The 18,744-nt window shown below is 36.9% G+C and overlaps 1 protein-coding gene across 5 annotated transcripts in view; it reads left to right on the top strand.

The window, feature by feature from the left end:
* WASF1 (WASP family member 1) overlaps nucleotides 1–18,744 on the top strand; it is an 87,362-nt gene that overhangs the window by 47,808 nt on the left and 20,810 nt on the right. For 3 of the 5 annotated variants that reach the window (XM_036380446.1, XM_036380444.1, XM_036380443.2), the window contains exon 2: nucleotides 11,101–11,261. In XM_036380446.1, coding sequence (XP_036236339.1) covers nucleotides 11,129–11,261 — 133 coding nt within the window. In that variant the 5' untranslated portion in view covers nucleotides 11,101–11,128. Of the gene's footprint in view, nucleotides 1–8,680; nucleotides 8,792–11,100; nucleotides 11,262–18,744 lie in introns of those variants that run through there. The other 2 variants (XM_036380447.2, XM_054514211.1) reach the window with 1 other exon arrangement.

The raw sequence follows: 18,744 nt of genomic DNA on the forward strand, positions 1-18,744 counted from the left end.
TATAGCTTAGTAGAATTGCTAGCACAGAAAGTGTGTGGCATCTATAAATACCTGAATGTTACAAACAATGACAAATAATAATTAATGTATGTAATCTGAAAGTATAGGCAAACAAAGCTCAGAGGAAAGAGGGAGAATTGACACATTTTTGTATGTGTGGTATGTAGTTGGTTGTAAAAGGTTACCCAAGAAATTACTGGAAATACCCTATTTAAAATGATGATATTTGAATGGAAAAATTAGTCCCAAATGACACTTCACTGCGTAGAAAACTGGTATGTCTGAGTCCTCCAGTCTTCACTTAGCAAGTCTTTAACTCACTTCACCTGGTGGAACAACTTTTGTTGTTTCACCAGGTGAATGATGTAATGATCTGTTTCTAGCCTGCCACAGTATAAATAATTATTAAAATAGTATTTATTTTTATATTTTATATATTATAGTAATATAAATCATTATTAAATCCTCATCAGTATTTCTGGACTGTGAAATATTTATTGACATTTCAGTTCAAAAGCAAACAATTTCTCTGTAGATGTTAATACCTTTTTTCTGCAGCATGGCTCATAAATGGCAGTAGACAGGGAAAAATGTTGTTTTTCTGCATTGACATTTTTTACAACAAATCCTCTTCTCAGGAATTTCATTGTTCACAAGGGAGGGAAATTAATCTACAAAGAAGCTCAGCTAGTCGTAATAAGATGATTATTACACATCTTTATATCCCCCTTCATCGTTGATGTATCTTAATTCTTTCTTTAAAACTGTGAAAAAGAAAATCAAACCCAATAATCTGTCATTTGTGGGTTTGGTATCTAAGCATAAAATGCATCTAGACACTTGGTGTCATAGCATAAAGTGCAGGGAAGATTTTGTTCTTAAATACATGACTCCTTCATGGCTCTTGTGGTGATAACGTCACTTCTTCAAATCTTTAATGATGTTTTGAGGCACAAAAAGCTGCCAACAGTCATTGTTGACATCATTGAGGCACAAAAAGCCAATAGTCATTGTTGACATCTGTAACTTAGTTTAGTAAGGGAGTACTAATTAATACTGCTGGATTAATATACAGGAACTGCCTAAGTAGCTCCCTCATTGTGTGATGTTTCATAGTCACAGCCCTCTGTACATTGGTCTAATTAGTACTGTAGATTCCCAAAATCATTTATTATTTGATTAAAATGTGATTTCTTTCTCAGATTCATCAGTAATATCAACACAACGCCCAGACTCTTGTATTCCCCTTCCTTCCTTTCCTCACAATGCACAGCAACTCATTTCTTTCATTTTTGGCACATCATAATTTAATATTTACCCGCGCTAGCTTGGTACCAAAGGAACAATTATTTCCTAATCACTTGCCTTCGGGGGGTTCTCCACTTGTGTCTGGGGAAAAAGGGCAGTTTGGGAGCGTGTCTGTGTTTCCTTTGTAAGGCCAGCCCTGTTGTTAGGGCAGGGCACTGTGTGTTGAATTCTAATGCCTGGGTGCGAGAGCCAGCCCGTTTGGAAGTGGCAGCGTGGGAGGGAGGTGTTGGCTGCGGGCAGCAGAGCCCCAGCCTGGGGCTCCCTAGGAGTGAGGAGCTCCGGCAGCTGTCCGGACCGTGCCCATGGGGAACACAGCGCTCAGCGCCGGAGCCAGGCTGGAACTCCTCAATCCCCCCAGTACCCACCAGGCTGCTTTGCTTTGCAGCCAGCCAGTTCAGGTACCTTTCCTTTAAATATTTATCATTTGCTGCCACAAAATATTGTCCATTCAAAAGCAGGTTGTGGTATCTGTGCAACAGAAGTGTATTGGCATTGGTTTTTATGTGCATTCGGTAGATTTTGTAAGATTGTTTAAAATTCACGAGTGCTTGTAATAGGTCTTATCCTGGATTGACAGAGGACTATGTAACAGAGGTAACTGTTCATGTATGGAATATTTATTTTCAAGGAAAATTGTAGAAAATTTTCAAAGGTAGCATGTAAAGATATACTTAAACCACAGAGAAGGTACCTTTAGTTCTGGTACTAAGGTTTTGATTTTAAATTAACACTGAATTAGTTATCTGTCTCTGTCAAGACTATAATAAAGATCTTTTGGTGCAATCCATCACAGGGCTTTTGTGTTACACACTATACCTAGAAACTGTTAACAGGGAGACTAGATTAATGCAGAGAGAAAAAATATCATCAGATAAAACATAGGTCTCAAAAAGCAATTTCAAGTTCCATACTATGTTATGCATTAATACATTTTTAGCCTTCAGGGAAAAGAGAAAAACTTGTAATCAAAAATTAATTTAAGCATTCTTGGCTGTACCTAAATTAGAACCCGGGATACTTCCAAAATTGTTATTAATCAAATGACCTGACAGGAGCTCACTAGGAGAAAGTTAATGAGTAAAGGCTATTCTGAATAATATTTAGTAATGCTGATAAGAAATTTTGCAGCTCTTTTTCTAATTTTACATATAAAAATTTAAAGTATTTCTATTTCGAGGTAGCCATATGTGTCTGTACATGTATGTTATGCATATGCTCTTTATTTTTTAAATTAACTTCTTCAGAAAACCTAATAGAAATACAAGTGCAAGAAGTCACTATTTTTTCTTGATTAATATCTTAACAATAAAGTGAGATGTGGTTTCATATGACTTAAATATTTCTCCATTAATATATGAACACATTTGTCTAATTTCATTAATTTTGTGGTTTTTTGGTTGGTTTTTTTTGTTTGCTTTTTGTTGTTGTTATTGTTTGTCTTTTTTTGTAAACTATGATTGCAATTTTTGCTGGTTTGGGTATAATGATTCTCATCTTTTCTGTGAACAAGTGACAAGTTTGATTTTATAAGTCTTCACTGTAATTTAGTGCTATATTGGAAGGAAAGAAATTGGTGATTAGTATTTTGTGCCTTAGGGTTTGGATTTGAAGAATGCAATTCTATTCTATCCAGTTTCTGGTTATTTATTGTTTTGTAACTTAAAAATATAACAGGTCATTAACAGATTGGGTCATCATACCTGTAACAAAAGTTTTAGTTTCAAGATACTAAGAAGTAGAATTATAAGGAAAACTAAGCCTAAATACCGATTAACTCACATCTAACATCTGGAAATCCTTAGTGGTGTATTTTAATTTTTAATACACCTAGGTGAGTTTTTTTCATCAGAAATTTTAGCCTTTGTGTATTCTGTATTTTTTATGTTATATGTATTTTGGAAGTAAGCTGTTATAAAAAAAATTTGATTACAGTTTTCTTATTTCTATTTTTGCTTAACATACCCAATGTGAAGGAAATTTGTAAGTCTAAATGTTTCTTGCTGTAGACATGCTAAACAGTGTCACATCTTAACTTTGTTCATTGAATTTTGTCTGTAAGCCAGAAGTGTAACTGGCTTAGTGCCTTATTGCCTCCAGCAGTCCTGCTGTTCAGAGTAGGTAGTGTTGAACCTGATTTGTTGTAAATGTTTTGGTTTTTTTTAATTTTTCCAATAGCATTTTGATTTAAATAACTTCTTTATTAAGGTGAACAGAGATATTTTTACAGTTATTGGCAAGACAACAGCAGTAATGATGGCCGGGTTTTTTTTTGGGTTTTTTTGGTTGGTTTTTTTTTTTTTTTTTTTGGTTTTGCTGTGGATTTGATAAGGTCGACATGAATGATTTAAAAGACAACATAGTAAGATGGAAGCTGTTGGGAAGGTAGTGAAAAATGAAGGAAGTAACATCTGATGCTTAATAAATTGACAAATCAATAGGTACTTGTTTATATTCTGGAAAATCATAGTTGAAAACAAAGGAAAAAACTTCAGTTATGTGAAATCAAGCTGAGTTTACCCTTGTATAAAAGGACCTGTCTTGAAAAGCCACAATTAGTAAGCTGGTTCACTCTGAATTGTTTGTGAATTCCATGTCACTCATAGGAATTCTGCTTAAGGTTCAGGATGAGATTTGCAAAATCCACATGCTGTTTATTTCACCCTAATGCATTTTGAACCTGTATTGGGGAAAAGAAACCAATATTGACCTGAATATTCTCTCCTTGTATTTAGGATACCTTAAGCTTTTGCTCTGTACATGTCATCAGAGTGAAATTTTTCATAAGGGTTTGAAGAGAGGAGGAGAGGGGAGGGGAGGAATGTATAAATGATGGTGATAACCTCCACCACCTGCATACTGGGACAAAAGGGGCCAGAGGCAGCCTGAACAAAACACAGGTGGGAGGAATTCCTTACAAGTGAGTGGGGACACTGGGGAAAGCCCAAAGTTAAAGAGCTGGTTGTAGCCAGTGTGGAAAGGTAAATTATTTTCCCCAGCAGAATGGGAAATGATGTGCAAGCCCTGGGGGCTGGACTCACGGGGTGGGGAGTGGTTGCTGCCTGCTGTGATGGTGGATTTTGTTACACAGAGCTCATTGACTTGACCCAGATTGCAGCTTCACTCGCTGAAAATATGCTGGTGTTTCCTCTCAGACTTGAGGTAGCCCCTGTAATAATGAGCAGATACGTCAACTTTCTCCTCTGAAATGTCGCTGCTGTTTCTGTTAATGAGGTTGTACTTGGTGCATTTCTACTGGGGAGTTGTATTTTGCACTGCTGCCCATACTGAGAACTCTGCTGACACTCACCAGAGCCATCTCACTCACAGTGGCTATTTAAGATTTTCTTGAAAAGCTAATTTATCACAGATAAAGCTCTTAAAAGTCAGCATACAAATTATTAATCTCTCAATTTCTTTCTACCCATAGCTTGCCAAAACTGCCTTCACTTTGACAATACTAATTCATGGTAGTCACAAGCTACATAGGGCTTAAAATACAGCTTTTTCTTTTCCTGTGTAAAATATTGCCCTTTTTTTCATTTGTTTAGCTGAATAAATATTAAACTTCTAAATTTTGACAAGGAAGTAGATGTTGCTGTAGCTTGTGTCTGTGATCAAATCCAAATGGATTTTCAAATATTTTTTGTGTGCTTTAAAGACGAGTGTGTGGGTATGTGTGCAGGTGTGCATACAGGCATAGGGGAGGGACTGTAGTCTTGTGATACACATCTGAGAGAAAATTGGCTGGATGGTAGTAGCTGAAAAATAATTTTTTAACACTCTAATTATGCCTTAGAGATTGAGTAGAACTCAAGGTCCTACCCGTATTTGTGACTGTGCTCTCTTTTCTGCTTATCTGATGTGACAGATGTGCTGATATGATTACAGCTTGTTCTATAGGAGGAAAATACTAATTGCCCCAGACAATTAATACAATACAGAAGTCAGTCAATATTAAATACAGAATAAATATTGCAAATTAATTTAAAATATATTTTATAGTTATATGAAGTACGTTGGTTTTTGCAATCTATTAATTGCTATCCTGCTAATGAAATGCTTTCCTATACAATGTTATTGAGCTAGAGCCTTCAGTGACTCATTGACATATTAATCTATCCCCAAATAATCTTATCATAGTTCAACAACAGAATATTTAGAGAATGTTTTGAGAGATTGTTGCTGTTATTACTTGGGGAACAGTATTTTTCATTTTTGTGACTACAAAGGAAATATGAAATATTTTAGTGGTGACTCTGTGGTTTAATGAAAAAAGAAATTATCAACTTCCATTCTATGCCCTTTATAGGCATTGCTCCTTAGGTTGACCAAATCTTATGACTAGAGACAGGACTCAAGGAAACAGCATGAAACAGGGGAGGTTTAGATTGGATATCAGGAAAAGTTTCTTCACCCAGAGCATGGTTGGGCACAGAAACAGGCTCCCCAGGGAAGTGGTCACAGCACCAAGCCTGTCTGACTTCAAGAAGTGTTTGGACAACACTCTCAGGCACATGGTGTGATTCTTGGAGTGTCCTGTGCTGGGCCAGGAGTTGGACTTGATGATTGTGATGGATTTCTTCCAGCTCAGGATATTCTATGATTCTATAAACGTGTAACAACTTTTTTGAATAGACAATCTAGTATAGGAGGTCTTATGATGCCAATGATTCATTTTATGCTCGTTCTTAAAGAGCAGTGATGTCAACATCACATTCCAGTAATATATTCCTCATTTATTTGCTTTCACATGTTTTTTTATTTGCAATAAAGTCTTTTCCTAGTTAGTTGAAGTTAGAAAAAATTTTTCAAAGTGAGTTGCAGAAGCCTGAGATTTGAGGGAAGTGTTCCAAGGTTTTCCATTCTGTGACATGGCTCAAAAACAGAAAGGATTTCAAAACTGTAATTTTAACACATTTCTGTTGAATTGCCAATTTAAGATGTCAGTTGTCATCTTGTCAGATCTGAGATGTATCCTTTAAGGGATGTTAAATGCCTTTAGAGTTTTAAAATCGTTATGTTGACTCAGCAATAGGTGGTTGTGGCCTACTTTGTTGAAGGACACCACACTGTAGGTGTCTGTTTCTTGTTAAACTTGTACCTGATCTTGATCTTGCAGTGAGAGCTGCAGAAAAACAAGGAATGCAAATTCTTTGCACATTTGCCTTTCATAGTAGAAGAGTGCATTATAAGAGCTTCATCTTTGGATTTTCTGCAACTGGTATGACTTATGATGTCTTGTAATACAGTTAAAAGAAAATTTGCCAGGAGAAGTAGCTTGGTTTCTTTTTAACTTACGCAATTCTGATTTTACCAGATTTGTTAACACATTGAAGTTTTTTTTTTTTATTAGCTTGTGTATAGTGTAGATGCAGTTAGTACATGATTATGTAAGCAAATATAAAAACTATTATATATTCTATTTGTGTTTCCTAGGGTGGGTGGAGGAAGTGTTAAATTGATTGTTGCATTTGAAACTGTGGTCTGTTCTGCCAGCAGCTGGAACGTGATCAATTAAATGGGGCATATGAAAGGCATTGCTGTTTCACATTGTTAAAGGAAAATTACAAGTAATATTGTAATACTGAGGTCTAAAGATATACTCTAGAAATGGCTGGAAATAAATTTGACTCCATCAAAGCAAGGGCATTCAGTGCTGGATTATTAGCATGTTATAGAAAAAATAATAGATTAATATCTTTCATTAATGCTAAGAAAATAATGACATTTTTAGTAAGGATGAAATGTAGCCTAATCAGAAGTAAACTTTCATTAATAAAAACCATGTGATCATGACATTTCATTAGTCATCTGAAAAAGAAACTGAAGTGAAATTTAATTTTTAGTTAAACTGTGGGGCAGGGTTCATTTTCCCCACCTTATTGTTGTGCTTTCATTCCTACTTGTCTCCCTGTACTCGTTAGAAAACCTGAATCATTACTGTAACTACTGACATCTCAGATTTTTCATAAGCTTCTAGTAAACCATGTAACATTTCTCCACACATCTTGCAATTCTGAAATATTCCTCCAGGAGGGTGATGAAGGGAAGGTGGTGGTTTGTGTCCTACCCCAGTGCTCCCCAGGGCCTTCTCTGAGCACCAGCAGCCGGGGACACTGTCCTGCTCAGAGCCAGGGGCTGTGGGCATGGGGAGCAGGTACCCTGTGAGAGCAGGTGTCTGAGCTGCTGCCAGCAGTGCTGGAGAGCTGTGAGACACAGAAATCTCACTCACCTCTTAAGACCCTAATAGCTGAAGAGGACTGTGCAGTACACTCAGCAACTTGCTTTTTTGATAAGAAGTGTGATCAAATGTCATTAAGGCTATTCTTCTGAAAACATTTTAATTAGCTCTCTTTAGTGCCGTTGTTCTGCTAGTTTTTTAAGTAATAGGAACTAATTGAAAAGCAACTCGAGCATTTTACCTAATTCCTGAAAAATCACATATGAAAGCATAGTAGCTTAACAAAAACATTAGGCATAACTGTTATGTACACACAGTTGTATTCTATACTCATACTGGAAGCATATGTGAGGGGGATGAGTTTGTGCCAGCCATTGTGCAACTGAAGTAGCAAAGGGTTTTGCAAAGAAGATTAGAGTTGGCTTCTCAAGTGGATTCAGAGTGCTTCAAAGGATGTATAGGAAGTGGGGCAGAAGAGTTTCAATAGTGGATCTCCAAAAGACATGGGCATCTCTTTGTAAAGAGGAGTTTCATTTTAAGATCACTATGGAGTAAAGTACTCCAGTTAACTGAGTGCAAACTAGTGCTACTTCACTGCAGAAGAGCTGCCTCCAAAGATTTGCATGGAATTGCAGGGGAGAGGAGGTAGCTGTGTTTGAGGATTGCCTCGCCCTGCTGCGTTCTGAGCCTGGAAGCAGCGGAGCTGAGGGGAGGGAGAGCTGTGTGACAGGAGAGCTGCAAACCTCTGAGGAGGTGTCATGTAACCTCTCAACCGAGGGATCTGCTTATGCACCGACAAGCTGCTTCTCTCTTCTGCCTGCCTGGCGTTACCAACACTTTCCAGGGCTTACTTGGGAGTGACATGGTAACAGGATTTCATGATCTAGGAATGAAGTTTTCCTTTGCTGCCCCAGTGACTTGAGTAATGCATGGTTTGGGATGGGGGGGAGGAGTGGGGGGGAGAGGGTGTGTGCATTTTTTTTTACATTTCGCCTAAAGGATATAAGAGATTGTAACAATGCCTTTTTTGTTTTTTCCTCTTTCACAGCTCTAAAGCTATATAATAAACATAGTGCTTTCAGGATTTTTTTCAGCTTTCTTTTTATGAACTACTTTGGGAAAAATATCTTTTATAGGACTGAAGAAATTGTGTGAGTACAGTAAAGTTCCATTTGCTGTTGCACACCTGTTACTCCCTGTGTTGGGATCGCTAATTACAATTGGGAAGGAACCATCAAGACCTTCTAGTGTTGCAACAAACTGCAAAGAATATGTGGTCCGTAGTGGACAAATTACCAGCAGGTACTTTTGTTGTATAGAGCATCCTGTGGCAATTAGTTTCAGAATTTATTAAACATTATGTGAAATGCCTTTTCCTTTGTTTTAAGCATAATTAAGTGGTATTTTCCTTTGTTGCCTCCCTTCTTTTGTTTCTGTGGGAATCTGGTAAATATCCTCTCTTTAGGCTTTGCATAGTTTTCAAACATCAGGAATATTTTTGAAGGTGTCAGTTATATCTTCTATTGTTTGTTTCCCTTCCAAATTTATTCCTCTTTGAAAACTACACCTTTCAGCATACTTACTGCTCCTACTGCTACCTTTTTTTGTTATATTATGAGTTTGTATAGGACACCCACAACAGCATTATTCAGATATTAGAAAATGTTGAAAGTGTGAAATTTTTCTGTGAAAATGTTTATTTACATACTTGTTTGGACCATCTTTAAAAGACTTGTCTACTTGGTATTTATGCAACACTGTCATTAAAGCAGTAATCAAGAAAGGGCTCAAATTTGGAATTAATATTTAATTGCTTCTGTAGAACATTGCTCACATATCATTTGATGTGTTTCTTTGACAGGGACAGAACAGTTCCTTTATTTTCTCTTGGGGAACCATGATAATGAACCTATAGTTAAATGTTCATGAACACTTTTCCATTGCTTCTATCTGAGACCACATTCAGATTTGCACTTTTTATTTTATTTGGTTGGTGTGTAAAGTCTAGCTTTTCAGGACTTAGGTACTTGGTGGCTAGAAAGATTTGGGATATTTCTAGAAAATAAATAAAAAGCGTAGAGTATTTTGATTGTTCTGTCAAGAAAATACGGGTGGTAGACATGATGTTAAAATGCAATGAATGAGATGCAATCGGATCCTGGAAACACAGAGTGTTTCAGGTGCACTTTAAGGATCCCACCTGGGTCCCTCAGCGATGAGCTCTGGCTCCAGTGAAAGAATATACTCCCAGGAAACCAGGCAAGGAGAAATCTAAGCAGTCTGCGAGGTGAAAGTACTCCTTTACAGTCACCTTTGCATCTTCTAATTCACTGTGCCATTCTAGGTCAGCAAAATTTCACCTCTATCTTATCCTATTATGCAAAAACACCCTCTCAGTTTTGACCAAGTAAGGATAACAGTGGCTAAATATATACTGTAGGGAAAGTGCATTCTGTGGCTCTACACAAAGCCTGGCTGCATCTTGAGTTTTGGGGTAAAACTTCTAAGCAGAGGACAGATGAAACAGGCAGGCTGGGTGGTTGAGGAACTAGGACTGCATATGGGTTGCGTTGTGGAAAACCTGTTTTCCTTTGGTCTGGAGAAAGTGTAATCTCTTCTGCAGTGGGAGGGGAGAATATAAGTTACACCAAGTGTATCCATTCTCTGTATGTCAAGTGGGAGTTTTGTCAGAGTGTTACATGACAAATGATGGAAAAATACAGAATTTTAGGGAATCAGCTTTTGGTGAAGAAGCATTTTAGTAAACGGGTCTTAATAAGCAGCACTAATAAGATGAGGGATGTAACTTGCCCTCTGGGAAACTCCTTCCAATCAGTGTCATGGGTGTAGAAAATTATCAGCCTGGGATTCACAGCCTGAGACAATTCTTATGCTGTCTGTAGAACTAGTGAAGACTCTTGATGTATTTACCATTTGAATTTGAAAACTGTGAAGGGGTAGGATTTCTGAGTCCTGGAGGGAATTGCACTACAAGTCTACTGTGGAGACTTTCATATTTAGAAGATGCATTGTTAGGTGAATTAATTGTCAGTAGCAGTGCAGGGAGAAGGGCAACATCTTCCCTTTCCCTACCTTGACTATGTATGATTTAGAAGTGGTGTTCAGATTAGAAGGGTGACTCCTGCTGGTAGCATGACACAATGAATGAGTCATACCTACCTTTCAACTATAATCGATGACTACTAGTTCGACTTTGACCTCATAACAAAAGGACTTTTTGTTGGACTTTGCTTGCACTGAATAAGGAAGTAGTCCATCAAGAACACAATCTTTCTCTAATGGTTTTGGACTGCAGAGATTTTCCTGTCTTTTTTAGGGGGGTGGGAGGGTTAGGAAAAAACAGAAACAGTAAAAAATTACTCGGCACTTCAGTAGACTCTGAATCAGGTAAAGATTTAAAGAGAGAGAATTAAATAATCTTTCTTTGGGAAAAGAAGAAAATATTTAGGTATTCACAGAGCAAGGAATTCTATCAGTACTATGGAGCTATTTTTATCTGTTAAGATTAGTCAATTTAACTTCAGACATAACCTGAATGTAAAATATTTACAATTAAAATTGTAACAGTACTGTGTCTGTTTTCTTCACAGGTTTGCTGGTCCTCTGATACATTTCAGAATGCCTCTGGTAAAAAGGAACATAGACCCCAGGCACTTGTGCCACACAGCTCTGCCCCGAGGTATCAAGAATGAGTTGGAATGTGTCACCAATATTTCCTTGGCAAATATAATCAGACAACTGAGTAGCCTAAGTAAGTACATTGTCTTAATAGCTGTATTTAGAACTAATATATTTTACAGTCACAGTGTTTGAAGTAGGAACACCTTTTCAATTTCTCTGTAGAAAGAAAGTTGTCACTGGGTCTGGAATGTAGTGCTTTTGTGGGTAGTGTCTAGCATGGATGTCTGTGAAGGAAAACTAGGACCTTTTCTAGCAGCACATCTTAAAACACTTCATTCATATATTTCTGTTACCAGTGGAATATGACAGGAAAATATAGCTGGTAATTAATGAAGTCAGTAATTGCTAACCTTAGAGCAATTCTTGAGTAGGGAGTATGACTTAAAGAGAAATATATCACTGGTTGCTTAATTCTCTCTGCTTAAGCCCTTTGTCATGTTGTGGTCATTCAGGAAAAAAGAGGAGTTACCTTTTGAAATATACCCAGAAATGTAATTATTATATGGGATTTGAAATAGTTAAAGATTTTTCTTCCTTCTTCTCCCTCTGTCAACAATTCTACCCTTGGTGCACTTGAGAGGAGTGAATACTTCTCGGGCTGTGAAACTCTGAAGGAGTTTTGCTGAAAAGGCTGATCTCTGACTTGTTTCTTCTTTAAGTTACAGCAACTTAAAAAGTTGTCAGATGAACCAGCATGATCACATTTTGAATTTCCAATACTGCAAGTGCTTTTTAACTACTAGGACGTTACTAAAACTACCAACGCATTAAATATTTAAATGTGCATGTATTTACATCTACAATGTGAAAAGTCTTTCAGCTCCATCATTTTCTTAGAGTCATAGGTGATGTAGCCTAATTTGTTGATTAGATTGATTTAATTATTGGTCCGATGATACGCCGTATAGTGTCTGTTGTGGCAGCCTTTCAAAGCTGTTAGGGTGCCATTAGATGGAAGACTTATTTGAGGACACTGAATTATGGAATTGGGACAGGAATGCTTACAACACATAAATATGAACATTATTAATATAGCTGCAGCAACAAAGGAAAAAAACTATTTTAATACTTTTCAGTGAACCAAGAGCATATAATATCAGGATGCAGTATATGATCACCATCTGTGGTTTTGCTTCATTCTGCCAAAAACCCTTCCCAAACTAGCTGCTCATGTACTAGGCTTCCCTTCCAAGTCACTGTTATTAATGTTGTATTATTTTATTTTAGTTTGCTTATTTTAAAAATTCTTACTTGATTATAAGCTTCATCTGGGGAATTTGCTTTTGTAGGTGGCATGCCAAATATATATTTGGCATTTTCGTTTGGAGGTATTATTTGACCCTAAAAACCCAACAGTAACTTCTAACTCAACATCACGGTCTAGGGTTCACCTACTGAGATTCAGCTGCCTTTGTATGTTTTCTTGGTATACAGATCTTATGTCTGATGTTGTATGTGCTGCTGCTTGTGAGAAGGTCAGGATGAAGCACTACTAGAACAGAAAGAACTCAATTAAGGAAGAAGAAAATAAATTAAGAATATCCGTTGAATGTTCGCACATTTATTACGTGGTTTGCCTGACATACAGCACAGAGAAACACTTGCAAGGGAATGTAACCATAACTATGTATAATTCCTCTTTGTAAAAGCAGTGTGGTTCTTCCCTGAAACATGCATCCATGTGTTTATACCAAGTTTTTACCTGATACTTTGTGTGTTTTCAACAAAAACAAAAACAAACCTTTTTCCTACAATTAAAATAGAACATGTTCTGCAAACTAGTCCTTATTTCTCAGCAGTGCTAAAGACTCTTCTTTAAAAATGGGGATCATGTTTCAAAGGTTGGGGTACTTGTGAAAGTATTTTGTTCCAGAATTCTTTTAGCTTTTTCTGCCTGTTTATGCTAGGAGCAATACAAATTCAAAAATATTCAGGAGTTCTGGAATAGGAATTTTGTGTCTCATGCTTAAACCCAAATAACCAGTCTTCACGTGGTGTGTCACTGTTAGGGGTGAACAGCAAGGTCTGCTGACATGCAGATAAATTTTAGTAGTTGCCTGTTAGTCACAGCCAGCAGGCATGGTTTTGCAGCAGTCCCCTGGCAACCAGCTCTCTGCAGTCCTTCCCTTTTTGTTTTCCATGGATAATGTGTATATTTGAGAATCAGCCTTTAAGTTGTAGACAAAATGAGCTTTACTCTGAGGGTGGAAACTGAGAGCTGTGATAGGGTCTCGTTTTCTTTAAACTAAAGCTGCTTTTGCTTTTGCTGGTAAAGTTATGCAAATTTAAATGAATGGTCATTGACCTGATTAACAATCAGTCATCTCTGCCTCTAAGATTTTTCACTTACCTACCCTCAAATAGAGAATCAATCTTCTTATGGTTATGATTCTTAAGACCAGGCAGTCTTAACTTCTCTTCTGACATGATACAGACAAAGAATGCTGTTGTGGAATTGGAGCCACCAGTACTCTAAACAATACCAAAAGTCATTATTGAGAAAAAATTAGCATAGAGTTTTGTCATGTAAGTCATTGGGTCTCCATTTTTGGAGATATTAACAGCTCAACTGGATTAGTCAAGCAGCTGGATCTAACTGGATCTGCTTTGCACAGGGTATTGGACTAGATGACTTGGAGGTCTTTTAGCCTAAACAGGATTGTGTTTCTATGATCTTGGATACTACATTTAAATAGGATATACAAGCAGAAACAGTACCTATGAAATGACAGGAATTCTGTTTTCCTGTATTTCAGTATAAAATTTAAAGAGCTTTACATCACTATGTCAGTGATAACTACCATGTGTCTCCATGAAAATTATCAAACCTTTCATAGCTTATTTGATGGGCTGCTTCTAATTGCTCAGTTTGAGAAATTTGTTGACCTTTAAAAGAAGTAGAGCTCAAAGGACAAAATATTTATTTCTGCTTTGAGTGATAGTCATTGCCTTTATCCCTGAAGCATGAAAACACATCAGTTTGTCATGATACAACATACAAAATTGCCAGGAAGTAATTTTTCCCCCTGTATTCCCAGTCTTCTCTTACTTTATAAAAGGATCTGTTTTCTGACAGCTTTTCTTAGCACTGTGGCAGAACAGAAACTCTCTGGACAACAGCAACAGCTGTTTTAGTTTCCTAGCCATTCTTGCCTGTATTTCTTTCTTTCTAACAGTATCTGCTTTGAGGAAGTGCTTCCCTCATGTTTGCAGCAATATTGCACAGACATTAGTACTCTCTATACGTTGGTCTATGTCAGGCCATAACATTCCTGTGTACATGAAACACAACTGATAGCATTGTGCAGCTGTGCCATTGTTAGAAGGCAGATAAATAGTTCTCTTGTGTGGATGTAGCCTCCTCATTTTGTTCACAGCTATTGACCAATCTTGTTTTTCCTTTTATTCAGCTGTTCCATGGAAACAGAATCTCGGTACCACATAAGAAACCTAACTGATGGGGTTTGTTCTCAGCCCCAGTCTCTGGCACCTCCATCTAGGGAGGAGAACATTTCTCTTTTTGAATATGTGCCTTTAATGCATATTTGTATTGCAGGCATACAGACTAGGCCTTTTATTCAGTCATAACAAGATGTCATTCCTCATTTTTTCATTTACTTCTGCATAACCAAAGAGAATGCTGCATAATTCTGCTAAGCTGGAGTGCCTTATATGTTAGTGAAAACAATTTTCACTTAACATTGAACCTTTTGTAGCCTTTTCCCTCTCTCTATCTTTTCTGTGTAGTATATCTATTTTTACCGTGGTTGTCTAATTCTTTCTTTTCCTTGCCCCTTATTTGTTAGTTTTCAGGAGTGAAAGCCTGACTTTGGAGGAAATAATTTCTCCCCCTTATTTTTTCTTCTCAGATATGCTTAAATTTTCTTTCTGTTTTTTTGCTTACCATTCCTTCCCCAAAAGCATTCATCTTGTGAGAGACACTTTTCTCTTGTACTGTGAGAAACACTTTTTCAGCTCAGGAAAACCTGCACTTTGTCATGACTTAAGGCATTAACATTCAGTAAGTGGGAAATATTTCTCCTGAAATACCTAGCTGCAAGGTGTTGGGACTGCAACTAATTTTTAGAACCAGGCTTCTTGAGCTCAAAGACCAGCCTCTCTCTTCACCCTGTGTGAACAGCATCTTCAGCACATGGTAAGGTTCCTGCATGCTGCATGATTGGAAGGAAGTCTCTGCAGATCTGCAGCTAGAGCTTCAGTCAGTATTCCAGAACTCCTGTGTTGCATCTTGTCTTGCCCATCCTCCTTCTCAGTGTGCTCGGGAAGACATTAATTGTGAATTTTCTTCATTAGTCACTCCTCTTTATTCATTATTACTACAATTGCCAGGGAAAACAAGTGTTCTTTTGCACATGGGGATAAGGAAACTGATGGACTTAAAACTAAAGGCTAACTCAGCTTGAGAGAACCCCAACCTCTCAAAATCTTCCCTCTGATTTCTTGATGTTGTCTTTGCAGCAGTGGCAATGCTGGTTTTGTGTCTGTCCCAAATGGTAATGAGAGAATGAGCAAGGGGTCAGTAAAGTTTCATTGAATGCAACTGTGTGTTAACACAAAAAAGTCCCACCTGTCATTAATTCCTTGCCTACATAAAGCAGTGAATTCAGGTTATGTTAGAAATGAAAGGAAGAGCAAGACTTCCCTGTGAAATGATCATTAGCACTGCTACTTTCCACATAAGTTCAGCTCTCAGGAGTCTCTTCACAGATTTCTGAATACATAATGGTAATCTCAGCTAGTTTACTTGATAATGTCCTCAGTGGGTGGTAACAAATGGTATCTCAGACTTCCATGGCTGAAGATTTTTTGGAGGCTGACTTCTTTTTGGATGTCAACAAGAAGCTTCAGACCTGCTCTGGATAAGGCCTTTAACAAAGTTTATTTGATACTTTTGATGCCCTGCTCAGGTTGTCTGATAAACATCTGGTTCAATTTTCCTGGCTAAAGGAATCAAGTTGTCTCCTCAGTACTCTGATACTACTACTATAATGCTTGTGGACTGCCCTCACATTTTCATAATGAAAGTTCCTAATTAGCATCAGTGCCATGTATTTAATATGTCATTTTACAGCGCTTGCTCAGCATAACCAATGATGTTCCCAAGGATCTACCAAGGTTCTTATCTCCAAGTTCAGTCTCCTAGCTTTTAGTGCATTTCCTAATCACTTAGCTGTGAGATTGAAATGATCCTGATGAGAAATAAGCCCAGACTTTCAAACTCAGATACATCTTGTTTTTTTCTAAAAAGTAAATTATGTAGTGAAGATCTGAAGCTGAATCAACAGGCTATGGATATGTTAAATGATATGTCAGAAATAATGAAGGAGGAAAAGTGTATTAATAGACTTAGAATATCTTTCCTGTTTTGCTTTATAAAGGAACCTTGGTTATATATTGTGAGTGGCTTCTGTGGTAACTAATTATCCTGAGAGAATATTTTCTAATAAATACACTATATTGTGTAGAAAGAAACTATTCAGTAGTGAATAATGTAATTTTGCATAGTATAAATATATTGGGAAGGGATTGGGCAGTGGGACATGACAGGTTTTACAGCTACTCTTGTTCTGTACCTTCATGTTTTAGAAAATATAGCGGACAAAAGTATTGTATAGTGTGTGAACAGGAATGAAATAATAGAAATCAAGGAATGATAGTGTATAGGTGGGTAACAGACTAAATTCTAAGCTTGTTCTTTGAGATGTTTTACCAATTTATACCTTTTTTTTTAATTGCCAAACTTATATTTTTAAGCTAATATTATTTTGGGGTTTGTGTAATTCAATATATCAATAAATTTACTATTTTAATATCAAGTATGATTTTAGTGACATAACTCTGTATGTAGTGACATAACTTTGTACTTAATAATGTCACCACATATTTAATGTATTATGTATTCTTTTAATTTAGTTCAATGATAATTGTGTTGGGTTAGATTTTAGGTTTGTAAATGTTAAAATATGCAAACACACACACACACCACTGAGCCCCAAAAGTCTGACAGATAACTTAAGGCTAAGATAATGAAGATTTTGAATTTCCCGCTTGCTGCATCTTGCATTGGCCTAAGTTTTGCCAGTCATCCTCTTGAATTTCCCAGAATGATGCTGGTTTATGGCACTGAGCACAGTGTGTGGTGAATGTGTTTATCCAGGTAGCTACAGCAAATTCAGAGCATGTTTCACAAAGGCTGCCAGCACCTAACTGATCTGCAGGGTGCTGCTTCAGGCTGGGCTGCAGTTGAAGTGTTTGGAACTCTTTTTCTTTAACAATGCAGAAGGATAGTAAGGAAGTGACTTCTTCCACAAGTCCTGGTTCAGGACTCATATCCTGCTTGTTGTCTGAGAGCCTGTAACTAAATCTGTTGGTAACTGATCTAGTGTTGCAAAATGATTAATTTAAACGACCTTTCCTTAGGGTTTGCCAACAAATACAGCATTGAGAATACAGCCAGAGTTCAGGTGAGTTTAAGGACTGGAGTTTTGAGAGGACTGCTAGTGTATGTCCTGATCCTTGTTGTGGTTCTAAGAATTTGAGTAACACAATAATAAAGTCTCTGAAGACATTTATTTGTCAAGCTTTATTTAATTAGACTAAATACTGTCCAGAACCTGATGTGGACATTGTGGTTGACTTCAGTTCATACCCAGTCCCCTAGAACAAGACAAAAACCCCCATTTCTTTAACCTTAGTGTGTTTTCATTTTAGTGTGTTGGAAAATCAGCAATTACTCATTTGTGGATAAAAGCCAGGGAGGTTGGACAAATGCTTAAGAAATTATGGGGGGAAATTAGGAGATAAAACAAATTAGAAGGAACATTTGGTGAAAGCAAAGCACTGTAAAACTGATCAGTATTTTTTTGACATTTTATAAGCCATTGTACGCTTATTGCCATGGTAATGAATGGAAATTGAGTGGGTGATACATGTTTTGGTGGTTTTAATTAAAAAAAAAAATTGGAAGGCAGTAAGCAGTATAATTTTTACTCTCTTTTCAGTTAGTAGCTACTAGCTACTGTTTTCAGCTCATAGGTCTGTTTTAAAAGTCAGAAAAATAATTGTTCAAAAAGCCATCAAAGTACATGCATGTTATTGAGGGAAGGAAGAACAGAACATTGTTTCCAAGACATTTTATTTATCTGTCACAAAAAAGGATATTGACTGACACCAGAGAGAGCTGCATTCCTGTATCCCTTTCTTACTGAAGATTTAATTGTGATCAGAGCCATTAGATACATAAGGAAAAGTTATGAAAAGAATAATAAGCTGAATAATAAATTCCTTAATTAAAACTGAATAATAATGTATCCTCTTATTAAAAAAAAATTAAGTGTTCTGTTTATAAAAAAAAATGCCAAGCAGGTTTTGCAAATACAGTAAAATAAGCTTTTCACAGACATTGAATTAATTTAATTGCAGAAGTGTACATTGTCATTTAATTTAGTAAGCAAACAAGACCACTGATCTTTCTGATCTGGTGTTTTGTATCCAACTGTGAGCTGGATCCTAAGGCATTAATATTATAATTG

Source organism: Molothrus ater, chromosome 3 (genome assembly GCF_012460135.2).
Source record: "Molothrus ater isolate BHLD 08-10-18 breed brown headed cowbird chromosome 3, BPBGC_Mater_1.1, whole genome shotgun sequence".
Taxonomy (NCBI): Eukaryota; Metazoa; Chordata; class Aves; order Passeriformes; family Icteridae; genus Molothrus; species Molothrus ater.